Source organism: Sporothrix schenckii (assembly GCF_000961545.1).
Source record: "Sporothrix schenckii 1099-18 chromosome Unknown Cont44, whole genome shotgun sequence".
NCBI lineage: Eukaryota > Fungi > Ascomycota > Sordariomycetes > Ophiostomatales > Ophiostomataceae > Sporothrix > Sporothrix schenckii.
The window spans coordinates 1417719-1433561 of NW_015971145.1; the positions used below are offsets into that span (position 1 = coordinate 1417719).

Genomic DNA, 15843 nt, shown 5'->3' on the forward strand with positions numbered 1-15843 from the left:
TGCCGAGATTGTAGATTGCAAGTCTTAATGAATATGAAGACTTGGACAATGTGTATCCGCGTCGCTCCCGTGCCCCAAAGAAATCAAAATACAACAGATCTGCCGAGTTCATCCTGTGCCTTCCATGTCATAAGATCGCAAGTAGATCTCGAACAAGTCTGCCGAGGATTTGCAGCCAACATCGCAAATAAGCAGCCCTCGCTTGGCACGTCTTTGCTGTGGTCTCTGCCGGGGTCTGGGCACTATCCGCCTTTTCCAGTGATAGATTGCTGCGGGCCACCGCCGCGCAAAGGTCTTCTTGCCCTTCCTCCCCAGGTCACTCTGCGAATGTGGGGGAGCCCACCATGACGGCGATAGACGGACCGTTCGGTTCCAGTGTCGGGCCTGTTGCCGACGAGGATGGACCAGTGTCCAAGATATTGCTCTCTATCTCATGCACGCCCGTCTTGGACAAAAAGCCGGGTTTGAGCAATGCGTGGAGGGGTGTCGAGATGCGAGGGCGGGCGCTTGCCGGCCGGTGATATATAAAAAGACAGTTGTCTCGCCTGCCTCATTACAGAGTGCAAGATGTAAGTACACTGTGTGGGACACAACCTAGTTTGCGACCAAGCACAGCATCACAAGACTCTGCACAATCATTTTCCGAATTATTTTATTTATTCTTTTTGCTTGGCTGTCCGTTCTTGTCATTGGCATACTTCATCATGAAGTTCTCGACGGTCACGGCCCTTGCGTTTGGCGTCGGTGTCCAAGCGCACTGCATCTTCCAGGTAAACACATACCGTCGCCTCAAGCGCCATATGTGCTCCTTGCTAACACCTCTCCCGTATAGCAAGTGTCGGTCAACAGCAAGTCGTCCGGCCAGCTCGTGGCGCTGCGCGCACCCAACAACAACAATCCCGTGCAGGATGTCAACAGCAACAGCATGATCTGCGGCCAGCCCGGGTCGACCTCGCAGACGGTCGTGGACGTTGCGCCCGGTGACAAGGTCGGTGCGTATTGGCAGCACATCATTGGCGGCGCACAGTCTCCCAACGACAAGGACAACCCGATTGCGCACTCGCACAAGGGCCCCATCATGGCCTACCTGGCCAAGGTCGACAACGCGGCGTCAGCCTCGCAGTCCGGCCTCAAGTGGTTCAAGATCGCCGAAGACAGCTTCGACACCAGCAGCAAGCAGTGGGGCGTCGACCACATGCTGTCCAACAACGGCTGGTCGTACTTTACGATGCCGTCGTGCATCGCCCCGGGCGAGTACCTGCTGCGCGTGGAGATTCTGGCGCTGCACTCGGCAAAGACGACAGGGGCCGCGCAGTTCTACCAGTCGTGTGCGCAGATTCGCGTGTCCGGTTCGGGCACGTTTACGCCGGCGGCCTCCGACCTGGTGTCGTTCCCCGGCGCGTACAAGGCGGAGGACCCGGGCATCCACATCAACATCTATGGCCCGATGGGCCAGCCGGACATGGGCGGAAAGCCGTACACGGCACCGGGGCCGAAGGTGATCCAGTGCTAGAGGGGCGCTTGCGTATGTGTACGAAACCGAAACTGGACTGGATATCGAGGTCGAGTCGATAAGGTGTGGACACATGACGCTTGGCAGAACGCAACAGAGCAAAAGCCTTGCCGGCGCACGTTCCAGCACGGAGTACATGGGGCCTGGCCCATTCTGTTTTTGTTAGCATTTTGCCAAGCATGTTTTAGCATCCCCGAGCTTCGTTCTACCGCGTTCTGCGCATGTTCTTCCTCATGCTTCTCCCGAAACTTGCCAGTCCCCTCTTTACCGCCATCTCATTTGCCTTCCAGGTCATCTGGACTTTCTGTGTGCTAAACCCCATTCATGCTGTACCAACTTTGCCCGCCCCGGGCCTCTCCACGGCTATTTCTTTTCTTTTGTTTTCCTAGCAGAGAAAAGAAGTGTAGGCTCCGCAACTCCATACTGTGCACAATGGACCTGATCCCTTGTCGGGCTTGGCCGGTTCTCGCAGCGGACCGTCCGTGGCGGTGGTGTGATAGGTCAATCAGATAGATGGGTGTGGTACTTTGTGTGTCGGAGTGGCTCGTGTGTTTTTGCCCAAGAGGCCTGTCAAGTCTTGGGGCTTGCTTGGCCCGGCCTGGACTCGCGCTTCGCGCCTTCTCGCTGTCGCGTTTGGACGTAGTGGGACCTTCTCCGCCGTCCGAGGAAATATGGAGTCCACCAAAATTGTTCCTTCTTGTTTCTTTATTTTCTTTTTTTTAAACTGGTGTTTCCGTTCGTGCTTTCCTCGTTAGTCCCGTTCTCATTTTGTCTTTCTTTACTAGGACCAATTTGTTTTCCTTGCCTCAGTGATGGTCGCCGGATGGAGAATAGGTCATGGCTCTTCGATCGTCTCCGGGCTACAGTACGAAATGCCGGCGCTTCGTATGGCGGCGCTTTTCGTCTCGTACTACTTGTTCTAAGTAGAATCTGTTTCCTCAGCCTGATGGCAACTTCATAAAAAGTGGAGCGATCGGAGGAGCCGGCAATGGCGACTCACACCGTTGACAAAAAGGGAAGGGCCATACGGCAACGGTCGACGAGACGACGAAAGAAATGGCAGGTGCAATGGTGCAGAGTCAAGAGTACGTCCAGCGCAAGTCCAGAATGCGTGTACGAAGCATTGTTTTTGGACGGTGAGCAGGTAGAGAAGGATGGCCAGAAGGCCAGGATAGGTCAGGATAGGTCAGGATAGGCCAGGTCCGGTCTACAATACATCGTACGCACGCAAATGCAAATGCCATGCACATCTAAAAGCCGCACCATGTCTTAAAAGGCCAGGGCCAAGTCGGTGTCAGGCCAAGTCGGCATCGGCACTCACCGGCTCGCTTGGGGCAAACAACAGGAACTGCAATGCCATATTACTCTGTGCAGCATCATTGCGGTGAGACAAGCGTACCTGAGCGTTGGTGGTCGCCGTCGAGATTGAGAACGGCCCGGTTGATACGAGCGAAGCTGCTTGGTAAAAAGCGTGGTGTGTTCTCGGTCCAGTTCTGTCTTTTAGTGTGCTGTTCTTTCTCAGAAACCGGCGACGATCGATTGGGTGGCTACCGGCTTGGGTAGGTGCGGTTCTTTACCAATTGCGGTGCTTGCCATTGGGGGTTTATTCCACGCTATCGGCCTATGTGCGCTGTGCTTGATTTGTTTCCAATGCTTCCTCATTCCGTCTTGCCACTTACAGCTGGCTCCTTTCCTACGGAAAAGCTCGGGGTTCGGGTGCCACCCACGGTGAGACTGAGCAGTCTGGTGGGTGGAGCTCGGCGCCCCGTAAATCTCTGCAGCAAAAGCCCGCCAGGAGCCCCAGGAAAGCTGCCGGACGATCCACAATGTATCTTTGCAGCGCCAATCATACGTGGAGGTACGTCGTATTTCTGATACTTCTGTCCCAGTAGCTAACGCACGACGCTGCGGCTCGCCCAGTCCGTTCACCATTGCTGCACACTGAGTAAGGTACAAGCGGCATTTCACCTACACCGCATGACGCCAGCCAAGAAGCTCCCGTTTGCAAGTATCGCACACTAGATCGCCAGACCGCAGTCGTCGTTCATCGACATCGCAGATGTTCTCTCAGGTGTTTCGTAGAGATTCTCAGTTCCTTCCTTTCCGTCGCCCATCTTCTCGTACCAATTGATAGACCATGAGCTTCCTCGTACTTTCAACGGGCAGTGTCACCGTCGCCAGTGAGGAAAGGCGCCGCACAATACATCGTTTCGCAGGCGTGGCCGAATGCTGTCATTGAGCCAATCTCATCATTGTCCATCTCTGTGCTCTCTTCTACAGCCTCCCAGCTGCGTCGTATCGCGCCGCAGTTCGAAGCTGGTGTCTGCTGGCCGATGAGCGTAATCAAGCTTTTGATCCATGGGCATACTCCTCCGTCCGCGGTATATCCACTGTGGGACAACTTAATCAGCGCTGCGAGACATTTCGAGGCCGCTCCGCACAGGGGACACGACCGATATGAGATGAGAGACCCCATCGCCTTACGTATTCGTAGAAGAGGATGCCGCCCGGAGTAGCAATGTGCTCCGTATTACTGCGGGACAGGCGAATCTCTATTTGTTACGATATATCTTACGACGCCGCCGCGCTGTCCCAGATATGGAGGTATCTTGCTTAATTTCCAGAATGGAACAGAGACTTGCGCCAGCTCCGTATACAGTAGCGCACTGAGTATTTCGTACGGGAGTACCATGTATGGGAAAGAGGATCCTTGCCAGGGCAGGCCAGCCAATGGAGCAGGGGCTGGGAAAGGCGAGCCATGGCGAGAGAAATTCGCGCAGCCAGCCTGCCCAACTTCCTTAGCCCTGCCGTCTTCCGTCCGCGACTATTACCGTGACAGGGCCTTGAAGGCTAACAGCTTCTTGTCCTGGCCTGGCCTGGTGCCATTGTGAGCCCTCGGTGGCTGGCACTGTGTCCACCGCGAAACGAAATGCCGCGTCCGTGCCGCGTTCTGGGTTGTGCTGTTGTGCTGTCCTATTTTGATGAGAGCGCACAGGCAAGTCAGAGGTGCGACCGCCAACCACGCGCCGCACCACTATCAACACACGGACAAAAAGCAGACTGTCATCGAGAGCTGCCATCTTGGTCCCGATCAGGGAGCACGAAATGAAACAACAGAGGACGGCGCAAGCGGACAAATCCTGCCATCAATCCCCCCTCGCTAGAATAGCACACGAGAAGAAGAAACCCGTTTCCATGGTATCGCAGAAGCGGCCAGTGAGCTGCTGAGCGACATCCAAACAACCCGAACCAGAAAGCACTAATTCCACGCACACACCACCGCGACCGCTTTTGTACACTAAGAGCCACCCTCCTCTCCAGACATGCCTATGACAAGTGCGGCTCGCTGTGACTCGCGCGCTTTCGCCTGTTGCTTTCTTGGTTCCAGGGGCCCGTGCTGTCGTTCGTTCGTCGTTACCTCTACTTTGTTTTTTCCCTTGTTTCCTCTTCTTTCCAGCCTTCCTACTCCGTACGGAGTCTGTTTGTAATTAATTGCCTTCTTTGCTTTGTTCACGAAATCTACGAAATACCTCTCATCTCTTTCCCCGTCCCCATCTCCACTTCCTCCGGCTTCTTGCTGTCCTCTGTTGTTCTCGTGTCGACATAAACAATTGTCGCTCGCCAATCTCCTCTGCTTCCCGCGCCGGATCCGCTCTGTTTGTTCTCATCACAATAAAAGTTAAGGTACGAAAGAAACCATCAATTCATCTGCTGCGTCGAATCGAATAAATCAATTCGAGGTACAATTGCTTCCTTCATCGCACCGTCTTCCCCATTCTTCATACTTGCGCTTTCGTCGTCCTTGTATTTTGCTGTCAAGCGACGGCAAGCAAGAGAAAAATACAGGCCCAAAGAGAGAAAATATACAACACAATTAAACCGGGTCGCCAGAAGCTAAAGCTAAGCTTTTCGCCGCCTCCGGAACTCGCGGCGATAACAAGAAAAATTGCGAAAATAAAATAAAATAACAAAGCACCCACCCAAAAACAAAGAAAAAAGACTCGCTACGATTTTTTTTGCTTACCTGCCGACCTACCCTGGACGGAAAAAAGGCGCATCAAAATAACGTCACGCTACCCCCAAAGCATCCCAAAACCACCCTACTGGCCGCTCTTTCCTCCCCAGTCGCGCCGTCGAATTTCCTCCTTCTTTTCTTCCCTTCTCTTTTCTTTCCTTCTTCGTCCTTTTGCTTCTTTTTATTCTCTTCCTCATCCTTTCATCTTCTCTTCCGCCCACCACTAACTCTCCGCCTCTCCCCCCCTTTCTTCTCCAGACTTTTTGTCACCACACAACACAATCGCAATGGCCGCCATCCGTTCCATCACACTCGCTGCGCGCGAGGAGGCTGTCGCCCACATTGCCAAGCGTTCCAACTGGGCCGGCCGCGAGGCTGGTGTCATTGTTGTGTTCGCCATCGTCTTCGTCGTCGGTGTCGGTCTGATCGGTCTGTGGATCCACAAGCTGCTGGCCGCCCGCAAGGCCGCCCGGGCTTCCCAGAAGTAAGCTGTCCCGCGAGGGCGGCGAGACGGGGAAGGAGACGGAGGACAACCGATGGGAGGAGCGAATGCGGGAGAGACAATGAGCTGTCTGTCGTTGTCCCGGCGGCAGGCTACAGGAGGGGAGGGTGTCGTCACTGGAGGACGAGGGTGAAACGGACGTGTGTTGCGTGGCCTCCTAATATTGGATGAGGCGTTGAACGGCTGTCTGTGCCTCGTTTTCGATCACAGAAAGCCGTGCGCTCTCTCTACGCTCTGTTTGTTTAGAAGGGAGCTTCCGGCCACAAAACGACGCGCTTTCTTTTCTTTTATTCATCATCACGCCTTTCATTCGGCCATGTTGCGACAATCTCGAGAACCAATCAACAAAACGAAACAAAAAAAAAAAAACTCGACTCGTGCCGCAAACCAGTCAACGTTCAATCCCGGTCGTCGGAATATGCGCTGGATTGTCGCAATGTACAGCAACACGCTCGGCATTGGCCCGTGTCGGCGATCATCCGGCAAAGCAAACCCATCTTGCACTGCTCCGGCCATTCTTGGCAAGGGAACGAATCACTCGAAATCGCAGAAAGGAGATGACAAAAGGAACACCAGGCCGTCGTCTTTCTATGCGCACCTCTGCGCAATTCCACGTTTCTCAACTGCATTGCACAGGGGCGTGTCAACAAAAATACCTCTACTTTAAGCACGTTGGCTTCGGCTCTTTTTTTCGCTATACAACACACGACGATCGATATCGGGCAAGGACCGACCGCTTGTTGGATAGAGTCGGATAAAGACAGCTGGTTATTTTTGATGTATACCTTGTCATATTTGTGTATTCCTTTTTTTTTTGTTTCTGCTGATATCACTGTAGAACGCATTTGACATTTTTTGACTACTTTTTCGCTTCTTTCCGCATGAATATTCGTGACTTCATATGTGCGTAACATGGTTTTCCATTCGCAGAACATACCGCATCAACCCATCAACCGCTGCTGCATCACCGGCCAAGCCCTCCACTTTCGAGATGAACAAATCACCAGAGACAATCTCATGAAACGGTCATTCTATCGAGGTGGATAAGGCCTTGCTTGGGCTTTTGAAGTGCGAGTCGTTAGTCGGTCAGTCAAGATCGTCAGAGTGAGAGTGAAAAGGAAATCGAGAGACATCGCAAAAACGCACCGGAATATACTGCCGCAGGCGCACACCGGCCTCTTCGAAGACGGCGGCCGTCTCAGCGTCCATGCTATAGCCCTGGCTGTAAACCACCTCGCCGATGCCGACCTGCACGATCTTGATGCTACAAGTCAGACACGGGCAGGTATCGCAGTACAGGATCGTGTTGGCAAGCGACGCCGTCGGGATGCGCTCGCGCCCAGCCTCCAGCAGCGCATTCTCTTCGGCGTGCAGACACAGACACGTCGCCAGCGCGACACCCGCTCCCAAGCCGCCGTTGCACCGCCCGCAACCGCCCTCGCCGCAGTTGCGCAAGCCGCGCGGCGTGCCATTGTAGCCGGTGCTCACGACGCGCTTCTCGCGCACCAGCACACAACCCACGCGCCGCTTCATGCAGTTGCTGCGCTGCGCGGCGAGCGAGGCCAGCGACATAAAGTAGCGGTCCCACGACGGCCGCAGCAGTTGCTCGACGCCTTCCACATCCAGCCCGGCCTTGTCGAGGGCCGCAAACAGCGGCTCCGTCGACAGCGTCTTCTCCTCGAGCCCACCGTTGGCAAAGCGCATCGCCGCCCGGGCCATGATGGGCAGCAGGGGCGCGTATGCCTTGGGCCCGCCGCCGTACAGCTGGAAGTCGGACTCGGTGACAAACGTCTCGAGGTCCATCGGCTCCTGGCTCTTTGTGCGCCGCTGGGCCCGCCGCCAACGCACCGCGACAGGGGCGTCCACGCTGATGAGCAGGAAGAAGGGCCGCCGACCAAAGATGTCCAGGACGGGCTCGCTCGCAACGTCGGTGGTCACCCAGCGCTCCCGCCAACGCAGCGTAACAAAGTCGAGCAGCTCCTCGGCCGTGGCAAAGGTGGTCTGCGCGCCAGGTGACGAAGACGATGCCACGTCAGGGCCCGTGTCACCGCCGGCATTCGCCCGGATGCTCAGCCGTGTAAAGCCATGGCGCTCGACCAGGTACTGTGCAACCGTCGACTTGCCCGCACAGATGCCTAAGCGGTGGTACAGTACGGTCAGCCTAGAAATCAACATAAAAACACATACGCAGCCCACAGAGTAGAGTCGCCATGCATACTTCCACAGATTCCAATCAACATTGTCGTATGATGGTTAGCAACCAGTCCTGAATTTGCCTGTTGAATAGCTGCAGAGCGTCTCGTTCCCGTCAAACCCAGATTGCAATAAAACCGCAGTGAAACACAAAGTCTTGCAGTTATCGACCAGAAGACCCCCGTGTTCAATTGCTCCACCAGACAAATACCTCTTGTCAACCAAAAACGAAAAACGCGAACGCGGTGGGTGTCCCTTCTAAATTACGCCTCTCCACGCGTTCCCGCAAACGACGCGACGGGGTTTGGCCCCAGTAGCGCCCAGCTCTTACGGCATCTTACCCTGCAGTGGTCGTGGAAGACTGAGCAGAATGTTACAAATTGTAAAAACAGACTGAAAATGTGTGAAAGCCTTGCTTGGCGTCAGGCAAAGCTCACATTAAGTTGCACACAAGCAGAGACGAGTCCTCTTCCTCGTCCTGTTTATAGAGAACATGACTAAGACTTCATATGAACGAATGGAAACAGCAGCCCACACGGGACTGACACTCCGTCTTGGCCAGGTGACTTACTTTATGATTCCATCTTCTCTCACGCTAGAACGCACCTGCCTCCATCTTCACATAGCGCTGTAATCGTTTCTTGCCCTGCTGTTGCCTGACTTCTGCCTTCGCTCATGGGTCACAGGCCTAGTGTGAGGCCTGGCCAGGTCCCAAGCTCTTGCCGCGTGACGCAATGCTAGCTGATTAGCGAGCAACCAGGCATACAAGAAAGCCTATGCAACTAGCTGTCTCAGACAGGTCTAGGCGGCTTCTTCTGCAGGGCGAGCTGTGCCGTTATTATTACCCCGCTCATCCACCATTTCACTATGGCTTTTTGTACGTCGCAATTACGTCGTATGTCATCCGGCCAAGACTCACACCAAACCGACGGTTTGCAGGCCTAGTTCCGTAGGTCTAGGCGGCTTCTGCATTGCTTTGATATGCGCCTTCCTTAATACCAACGACTGTCGTTTTGCCTCCTGCCGTGTCTTCCTTTATGCCTCGTAGCTTGTCCTTTACTACAACGTACCACCGTGAGCGCAAACGAAGCATATTGTTAGACACGAACGACGAGCTTCCCTACCGCAGCACTTGCGACCCTTTATTCCTCCGCGAGCAGAGCTGTTACGCAACGACTGTCGACCGCCACCGATACATCCGCAGCGTAGCCAAGAAAAGCTGGCATCACGCAACTCGTTGCGAAGAGCAACAGATAGAACAAGCCCTTAAAGGGGAGGAGGAGATACAACACGCACACGCACATAGACAAGGAGACGGAGACGGGCACGCCTGCAACCGCAACCATGGCCGGCCTCCAGTTTGCGACATTCAACTCGCTCGTCGAGATGCCGTTCTACTCGGCCCTATTTGCCTCCAAGCTCGACCATGACAAGCTTGACGACTCTGCGCGCGCCGTTTTGGGCCTGTACGAGCCGCGCGGCGAGAAAGACCCGAGCATCAGCTCTCAGATGCAGATTCAAGGCGGGGCCTTGACAAATAACCAGTACGTACGGCCGCGTGGCCACGGTCGACAAGTCGTCAAGATACAGCGCTACGGGTTTGAAGGCAAGCGGCTAACCAGGATGTAGAGCACCATCGGGCATGATCCGCGCAGAGGGCATTATCAAGAACTTCAACACGATAGAGGACTTCAAGCAGGCAGACAAGGCTGCTATGATGCATACGGCGGCCCGCCAGGTAGGCTGGGCTGGACGCCTCAACGTTCACAGGCATCACAAAGACTAACCGCGTGTTGTACAGATCTGGGATGCGATCAAAGACGGAAGCATCTATGAAGTTCCCTCCCTTCTCTCCTCCTTCAACATCATTTCGTTTGCCGATCTCAAAAAGTACCGCTTTACCTACTGGTTCGCATTCCCAGCCCTCCACTCCGACCCGCAGTGGAAGCGAACCGGCGCGGTCAGCCAGCTCGGGAAGAAGGAGACTCTCCAGCTCGTGGACAAGGTCGGCACATGGCGCTATGCGACGGACGGTCGGCAGCACGGTTTCTTCCTCGCCAAGCGGGTGCCGATTGGCAACTCCGGTAGCGGTGGCGGTGATGCTGGTGATCGTGAGAGCGAGCGCAGAGGCGAGAGCGGAGACGGCGAAGATGGCGGTGGCAGCGTCCGCTCGCGCGATTCTGCGACATTCTTGGGCCCAGACGAGATCGAGCTTGGGTTTCGGTGGGAGATTGGGTCCCTGCGGGACGGTGAAACGGGCTTCTTTAGCGACGTTCCTGAAAACGACCAGTACATCGCGTTTGTCGACCCATCAACGTACCCCGAAAACCCGTCTTGGCCGCTGCGCAACCTGCTCGTCCTGGTTCGACAGCGGTACCATCTGCGTAAGGCGCAGATCCTTTGCTACCGCGACACACAGGCGCGGCGCGACGAACCGCGCAGCATCGTCCTGCCGGTGGAGCTCGATGGCAATATTGAGCAGATGCAGACGTCGGAGATGCCCAAGGTGACTGGCTGGGAGCGAAATGCGAACGGCAAGCTGCAGGCCCGCTTGGCGAACCTGGCCGACTATATGGATCCCGCGCGGCTCGCTGACCAGGCCGTCGATCTGAACCTCAAGCTGATGAAGTGGCGCATCTCACCCAATCTGGACCTCGACAGCATGAAGAATATGTCGTGCCTGCTTCTCGGTGCAGGCACACTAGGTAGCTATGTATCGCGCAACCTGATGGGCTGGGGCGTGCGGCGCATCACATTTGTCGACTACGGCTCCGTCTCGTTTTCGAATCCCGTGCGCCAGCCCCTCTTTGAATTCAAGGACTGTCTTCAGGGTGGCGCACCCAAAGCAACCCGCGCGGCCGCTGCACTCGAGTCGATCTATCCCGGTGTCGAGGCCGAGGGCCATGTTCTCTCGGTCCCAATGCTTGGCCACCCTGTCGTGGACGAAGCAAAGACACGTGCCGATTATGAGAAACTCGAGGCGCTCGTTGACAGCCATGATGTCGTCTTTCTTCTCATGGACACGCGCGAGTCCCGGTGGCTGCCCACGATCATGGGCAAGGCCAAGGGCAAGATTGTGCTGAACGCGGCGCTCGGCTTCGACACATATGTGGTTATGCGCCACGGCGCGACACCCCACGACGGCTCGGAAGATACGCTGGGCTGCTACTTTTGCAACGACGTCGTCGCTCCCACCAATGTAAGCCCATTTCGTTTTACCTTTGTCTCCCAACCTTCTTCTCAAATGCTAACCCCCTTCGTCTTAGTCCGTCAAAGATCAGACGCTGGATCAGCAGTGCACCGTGACACGGCCAGGTGTGGCAGCCATCGCTTCGGCGCTGCTTGTCGAGCTATTCGCAAGCATCATGCAGCATCCGTCACGACACCACGCTGGCGCGCCGAAGACCTCAAAGCGCTCCAGCGAGGCGCCAAGCTACGAGCGCGACCCCGAAGATCACCCGCTCGGCATCGTTCCTCACCAGATCCGCGGCTTCCTTGCCAACTTCCAGAATGTGCTCATCCACGGCAAGTCGTATGCGCAGTGCAGTGCCTGCAGCCGGCCGATCCTCGATGCCTACCGCAAGGAGGGCTGGGACTTTGTCAAGAAGGCGCTCGGCGACCGTGAATATGTGACGGAACTGTCGGGCCTGGCCGAGATCCAACGCCAGGCTGAGGCTATGGCCGAGGCACTCGACCTGAGCGATGATGATTTGGAGGAAGACGATGGAGAGGCTGTTATGCTGTAAATGTTTCCAAGGCCTTGGCCTACGTCTTTTGTCGGAAGCGGCGTTTTCTGTAATGATATTGGGCGCGTTTTATTTTATTCTATTTTATTGGGAGAGGCGTTTCCATTCAAATTTGAATTCCGTCACACATTTGAATTAATTTTTGTTGGTTCGATATTATTGTACAAAAAGTGTCTTATCATTTTTTTTATTTACTAAATTGGGCTCTGTCACCTCCCACTGCAAAAACCTGGGTCTCATGGCTCACTTTTTTGAGATGCTGTCATTAATGACAGCTCTTCGCCGTATATCCACATCGTTCAATCAACTGCTCCGAAATCATAGACAGTCATGAGGGCAGTCGCGATGCCCCCGTGCTTCTCACAGTACTGCGCGTGGGGCAGAGCTTTGTTTCTGGCATGGAAGTTGCACGCGCATTACATCCCCACTTTTTGACACATTCCGTCGTGTTGGCACCTTCCCCGTGTTATTAATGCGCCCCAGAAAACCGACCTTTGTATCTCTGCACGTCGTACGAATTACGGACTACAACATACTCCGTAATTACAGGGCATCTGTTACCTAAAGTTCCTTTCCCCACAAAACATCCAACTTCGTTTGATCTGTTCTCCAAGCTCGCTTCACGCCTTCTCTTCCAGTTCGAAAGCAATCCGTTCGTTATCTGTCGGCTTGCGCCAAGATTCGCCGGACATCTCCTTTTATTGCGCCCTTGGCACGCTCCTTACATTTCGAGGTTCCGAATTTCGATCTTTACCAGCTTTTGTCGTGCCTGAAACGGTACAAGCGACTCTTTTGTCCGACGTCGTGAACCAGTCCCTTTCCCTCCTTATCGCTCGGCATACGACAGCAGACACGGCGGATCACGCGCCTACGGTATAATCGAGCCTAGGGACTGAAAAATAACAAAAGAAGCCAGGCTTGCATCGTCTAGGAAGCACTGGATCAATCAGGAGCTACGGGTGTACTGTACATCGGCACCGCACAATGGCGCTCCGCTCGCGCTGGTCGGCGATGGCTGGCCGGCTGTTCGATTTTGGATCCTACCGTACGGTCTCCGTACACGACTATGCAAACGTCCTCGTGCCCCTGGAAGAAGCCCACGACTATAGCCATGCCGCCCGTACGGGGCGCCGGTCTGAGTACGAAGCGCCACCAGGCGAGGACGATAGCCATGGCGTTGATGACGAGGACGAGGACGTCGAGAGCGGCAGCCGAACCGACCTTGACAACGGCGAGCGGCGAAAGCACACGGGCAAGTCTCGGCGTGTGGGCCCGGCCGACGACGAGGAAGATGAGGACGACAATGAAGCATCCGCGGCATCTGGTATGCTGCCGATGCGGGCCTGCGAATACAGCATTGAAGGCCTGCGGCGGGAGGTACGGAAAAGCCCTGACGGCAGCAAAGAGGGGCCACGGCGATGGACAGACTATGAATGTGCGTTCCCCCCTACATTTTCGTGGCAAATGTCCCCGATGCTCCATCTCCTGCCCCCCTCTGCTGACAAATATGCAGTAAAATCGAAGCTCATCAATAAAGCGATCCAAGATATCGGCATGGGCCGATACAACTGGCAGCTCTTCTTCTTGTGTGGATTCGGCTGGTTCGCAGACAAGTAAGCCACAACCAGGTTCTTTCGATTCTGAAATGTGCACCTACTGACATGTTGGTTTACTCTTCCTTGCAGCTTATGGATGCAAGTAAGTATATTGTAGCCCGACAATTTAGGTCTGGTACACTTGCTTTCTAATCAAACCCTAGGGTATCTCCTTGATTCTCCCGTCATTATCAGCCGAGTTTGGAATCGCAGAGAAGACCGTTCGTTACACTACGAGCGCGCTCTTCCTCGGACTTTGCTTCGGTAGCTTTTTCTGGGGCATCGGCTCCGACGTAATGGGTCGCCGGCTCGCTTTCAACTGCACCCTTCTGATTACCAGCATCTTTGGCACGCTGGCCGGCTATGCCTCTTCATGGGGCATGGTGTGCTTCCTCGCTGCTGCCCTTGGTTTCGGCGTCGGCGGTAACTTGCCCGTTGATGGTGCTCTCTTTCTAGAGTTCCTGCCAGACGCTTCCAGCTCACTTCTTACACTTCTCTCTGTTTGGTGGCCCGTGGGCCAGCTGTGCTCCTCGCTCCTGGCGTGGATGCTGATTGCAGACAGCAATGCAGAGGGCTCTCCCGACGTCACGAGGTGGCGGGGGTTTATTAAGGCAATTGGCATCATAACATTCATTATGTTTGTCGTCCGCTTTTTCGTTTTCCGCCTATTTGAGTCTCCAAAGTATCTACTTTCACGGGGCCGTCAGAGCGAAGCAATCGCCGTGATCCACGGCGTAGCGCACCGCAACGGCACCAAGACATGGCTCACGGAGGAAATCCTGGAAGCTGTGGCCGAGGACAGCGAGGGCGGCCCTTTTACCGCAGCTGCGAATGGGAGAAACAGCTTTGTTGGCTACGATGCTACCAACAACGATGACGACGACGATGAGGCGGGTCTATTCGACCATGGTCGTCAGAGCAGCGCGACTGCTGCGCCGCACGGCCGCAAGCCTCAGACGGGCTCCGTTATTCGTGACCGCCTGAAAGCCTTCTCAGGCGACCGATTGCGGCCTCTCTTCCACACGCGCCAGCTTGGCATGGCCACGGCGATTATCTGGTTCGTGTGGGCTACGATCGGCATGGGCTATCCGCTGTTCAACGCTTTTCTGCCGCAGTATCTCTCCCATGGCGGGACCGCATCGCCCTCTGCGCCTGCGCTATTGGCATTCAGAGACGAAGGTGCTGGTGCAGCTGCCGACACGCCCATAAGCGTGACCTACCGCAACTACGCCATCACTAGCATCGTCGGTGTTCCCGGCAGCCTTCTTGCTGCCTACACGGTCGACAATCCTTCGCCGTTCCTCGGCCGTCGTGGTACGCTGGCTGGATCGACGTTGATCTCCGCCATTTTCTTGTTCTTCTTTGTCACATTCGGCCATTCGCCCGGCTCGCAGCTGTTCTTCTCGAGCGTTGGGGCGTTCTCTCAAAACATTATGTACGGCGTCCTCTACGCCTTCACACCCGAGATCTTCCCGGCCCCCGTCCGTGGTGCCGGCACGGGCGTGGCCTCTTTCCTCAACCGTATTACGGGCCTAATCGCTCCCGTGATCGCAGCGACGTTGCCGGGCGATGGCGCGACGGGGCCCATCTACCTGTCGGCCGTGCTCATTTTGTCAGCGTTTTTCGGTATGATTATGATACCCATCGAGACACGTGGCCGCCAGCGGCTATAGAGCGTTTATTTTGGGCGTGTCTGCTTGAAAGGCTTTGATTTTTATTGTTTATTGTTTACGTTGCATAATAGAAGAGACACGACATGTAGGATACTTTTTGATACGACACAAGCATTTGGAGAGGTCTTTAGAAATTTTATTCTTTGGCATTTTTTTTGTTTTATTTTTATTCACTATTTCCCACTGATACACTTTTCTTGTGCCTCCTTCACCCGGCTGTGCCTCCTCCAGAGCACATGGCTACGCACAACGACGGAAGAACGGAAAAAGCCACGAGTCGAAACGGACGAGGTACAAATTGACATATATATTGCTTTTTGAGGCTGCGCCACGCTTTAAATAACCCAACAGGAAAACTAACCCCCCAAAAAGGAAAAAAAAGGCCCCAGTAACATCGAGACGCTTCCCCGGTCCGGTATACAACCTTGGCAAAAACTACAGTCACATTGAAACTACGAGGATGGTCGATTCGGGTTATAGGCCATCGATCCGGTCAAAATCTACTAGTACATACTTTTGAGACAAAAAGGGGCACGTACAGCAGGTTTTCCAACGACCATTACCTTCTTGGCAGACTCTATATGAGCCACGACGTGGCTAAGAACA

The 15843-nt window shown here is 54.8% G+C and overlaps 7 protein-coding genes across 7 annotated transcripts; 4 read left to right on the forward strand and 3 right to left on the reverse strand.

The window, feature by feature from the left end:
* Positions 1–704: 704 nt before the first annotated feature.
* On the forward strand, positions 705–1513 carry SPSK_09715 (endoglucanase II; the record flags this gene model as incomplete). The annotated part of the gene is made up of 2 exons (XM_016736286.1): positions 705–770; positions 833–1513. The coding sequence occupies 2 exons, from the start codon at positions 705–707 to the stop codon at positions 1511–1513; spliced, it is 747 nt and encodes a 248-aa protein (XP_016587180.1).
* Positions 1514–4311: 2798 nt separating this feature from the next.
* SPSK_10137 (uncharacterized protein) lies at positions 4312–4593 on the reverse strand (the record flags this gene model as incomplete). Its single annotated transcript, XM_016736691.1, has 1 exon — positions 4312–4593. One exon carries the CDS (start codon positions 4591–4593, stop codon positions 4312–4314), a length of 282 nt encoding a protein of 93 aa, XP_016587181.1.
* A 1201-nt stretch (positions 4594–5794) lies between these two features.
* Positions 5795–6546, reverse strand: SPSK_09756 (uncharacterized protein; the record flags this gene model as incomplete). Its single annotated transcript, XM_016736326.1, has 2 exons — positions 5795–6122; positions 6401–6546. The coding sequence occupies 2 exons, from the start codon at positions 6544–6546 to the stop codon at positions 5795–5797; spliced, it is 474 nt and encodes a 157-aa protein (XP_016587182.1).
* A 499-nt stretch (positions 6547–7045) lies between these two features.
* On the reverse strand, positions 7046–8270 carry SPSK_09373 (dCMP deaminase; the record flags this gene model as incomplete). Its single annotated transcript, XM_016735946.1, has 3 exons — positions 7046–7090; positions 7177–8191; positions 8218–8270. 3 exons carry the CDS (start codon positions 8268–8270, stop codon positions 7046–7048), a joined length of 1113 nt encoding a protein of 370 aa, XP_016587183.1.
* Positions 8271–9567: 1297 nt separating this feature from the next.
* On the forward strand, positions 9568–9852 carry SPSK_10129 (uncharacterized protein; the record flags this gene model as incomplete). The annotated part of the gene is made up of 1 exon (XM_016736683.1): positions 9568–9852. One exon carries the CDS (start codon positions 9568–9570, stop codon positions 9850–9852), a length of 285 nt encoding a protein of 94 aa, XP_016587184.1.
* A 13-nt stretch (positions 9853–9865) lies between these two features.
* Positions 9866–11969, forward strand: SPSK_08747 (uncharacterized protein; the record flags this gene model as incomplete). The annotated part of the gene is made up of 3 exons (XM_016735335.1): positions 9866–9961; positions 10025–11422; positions 11490–11969. 3 exons carry the CDS (start codon positions 9866–9868, stop codon positions 11967–11969), a joined length of 1974 nt encoding a protein of 657 aa, XP_016587185.1.
* A 984-nt stretch (positions 11970–12953) lies between these two features.
* SPSK_08667 (uncharacterized protein) lies at positions 12954–15237 on the forward strand (the record flags this gene model as incomplete). Its single annotated transcript, XM_016735258.1, has 4 exons — positions 12954–13404; positions 13483–13582; positions 13655–13667; positions 13729–15237. 4 exons carry the CDS (start codon positions 12954–12956, stop codon positions 15235–15237), a joined length of 2073 nt encoding a protein of 690 aa, XP_016587186.1.
* Positions 15238–15843: the final 606 nt, after the last annotated feature.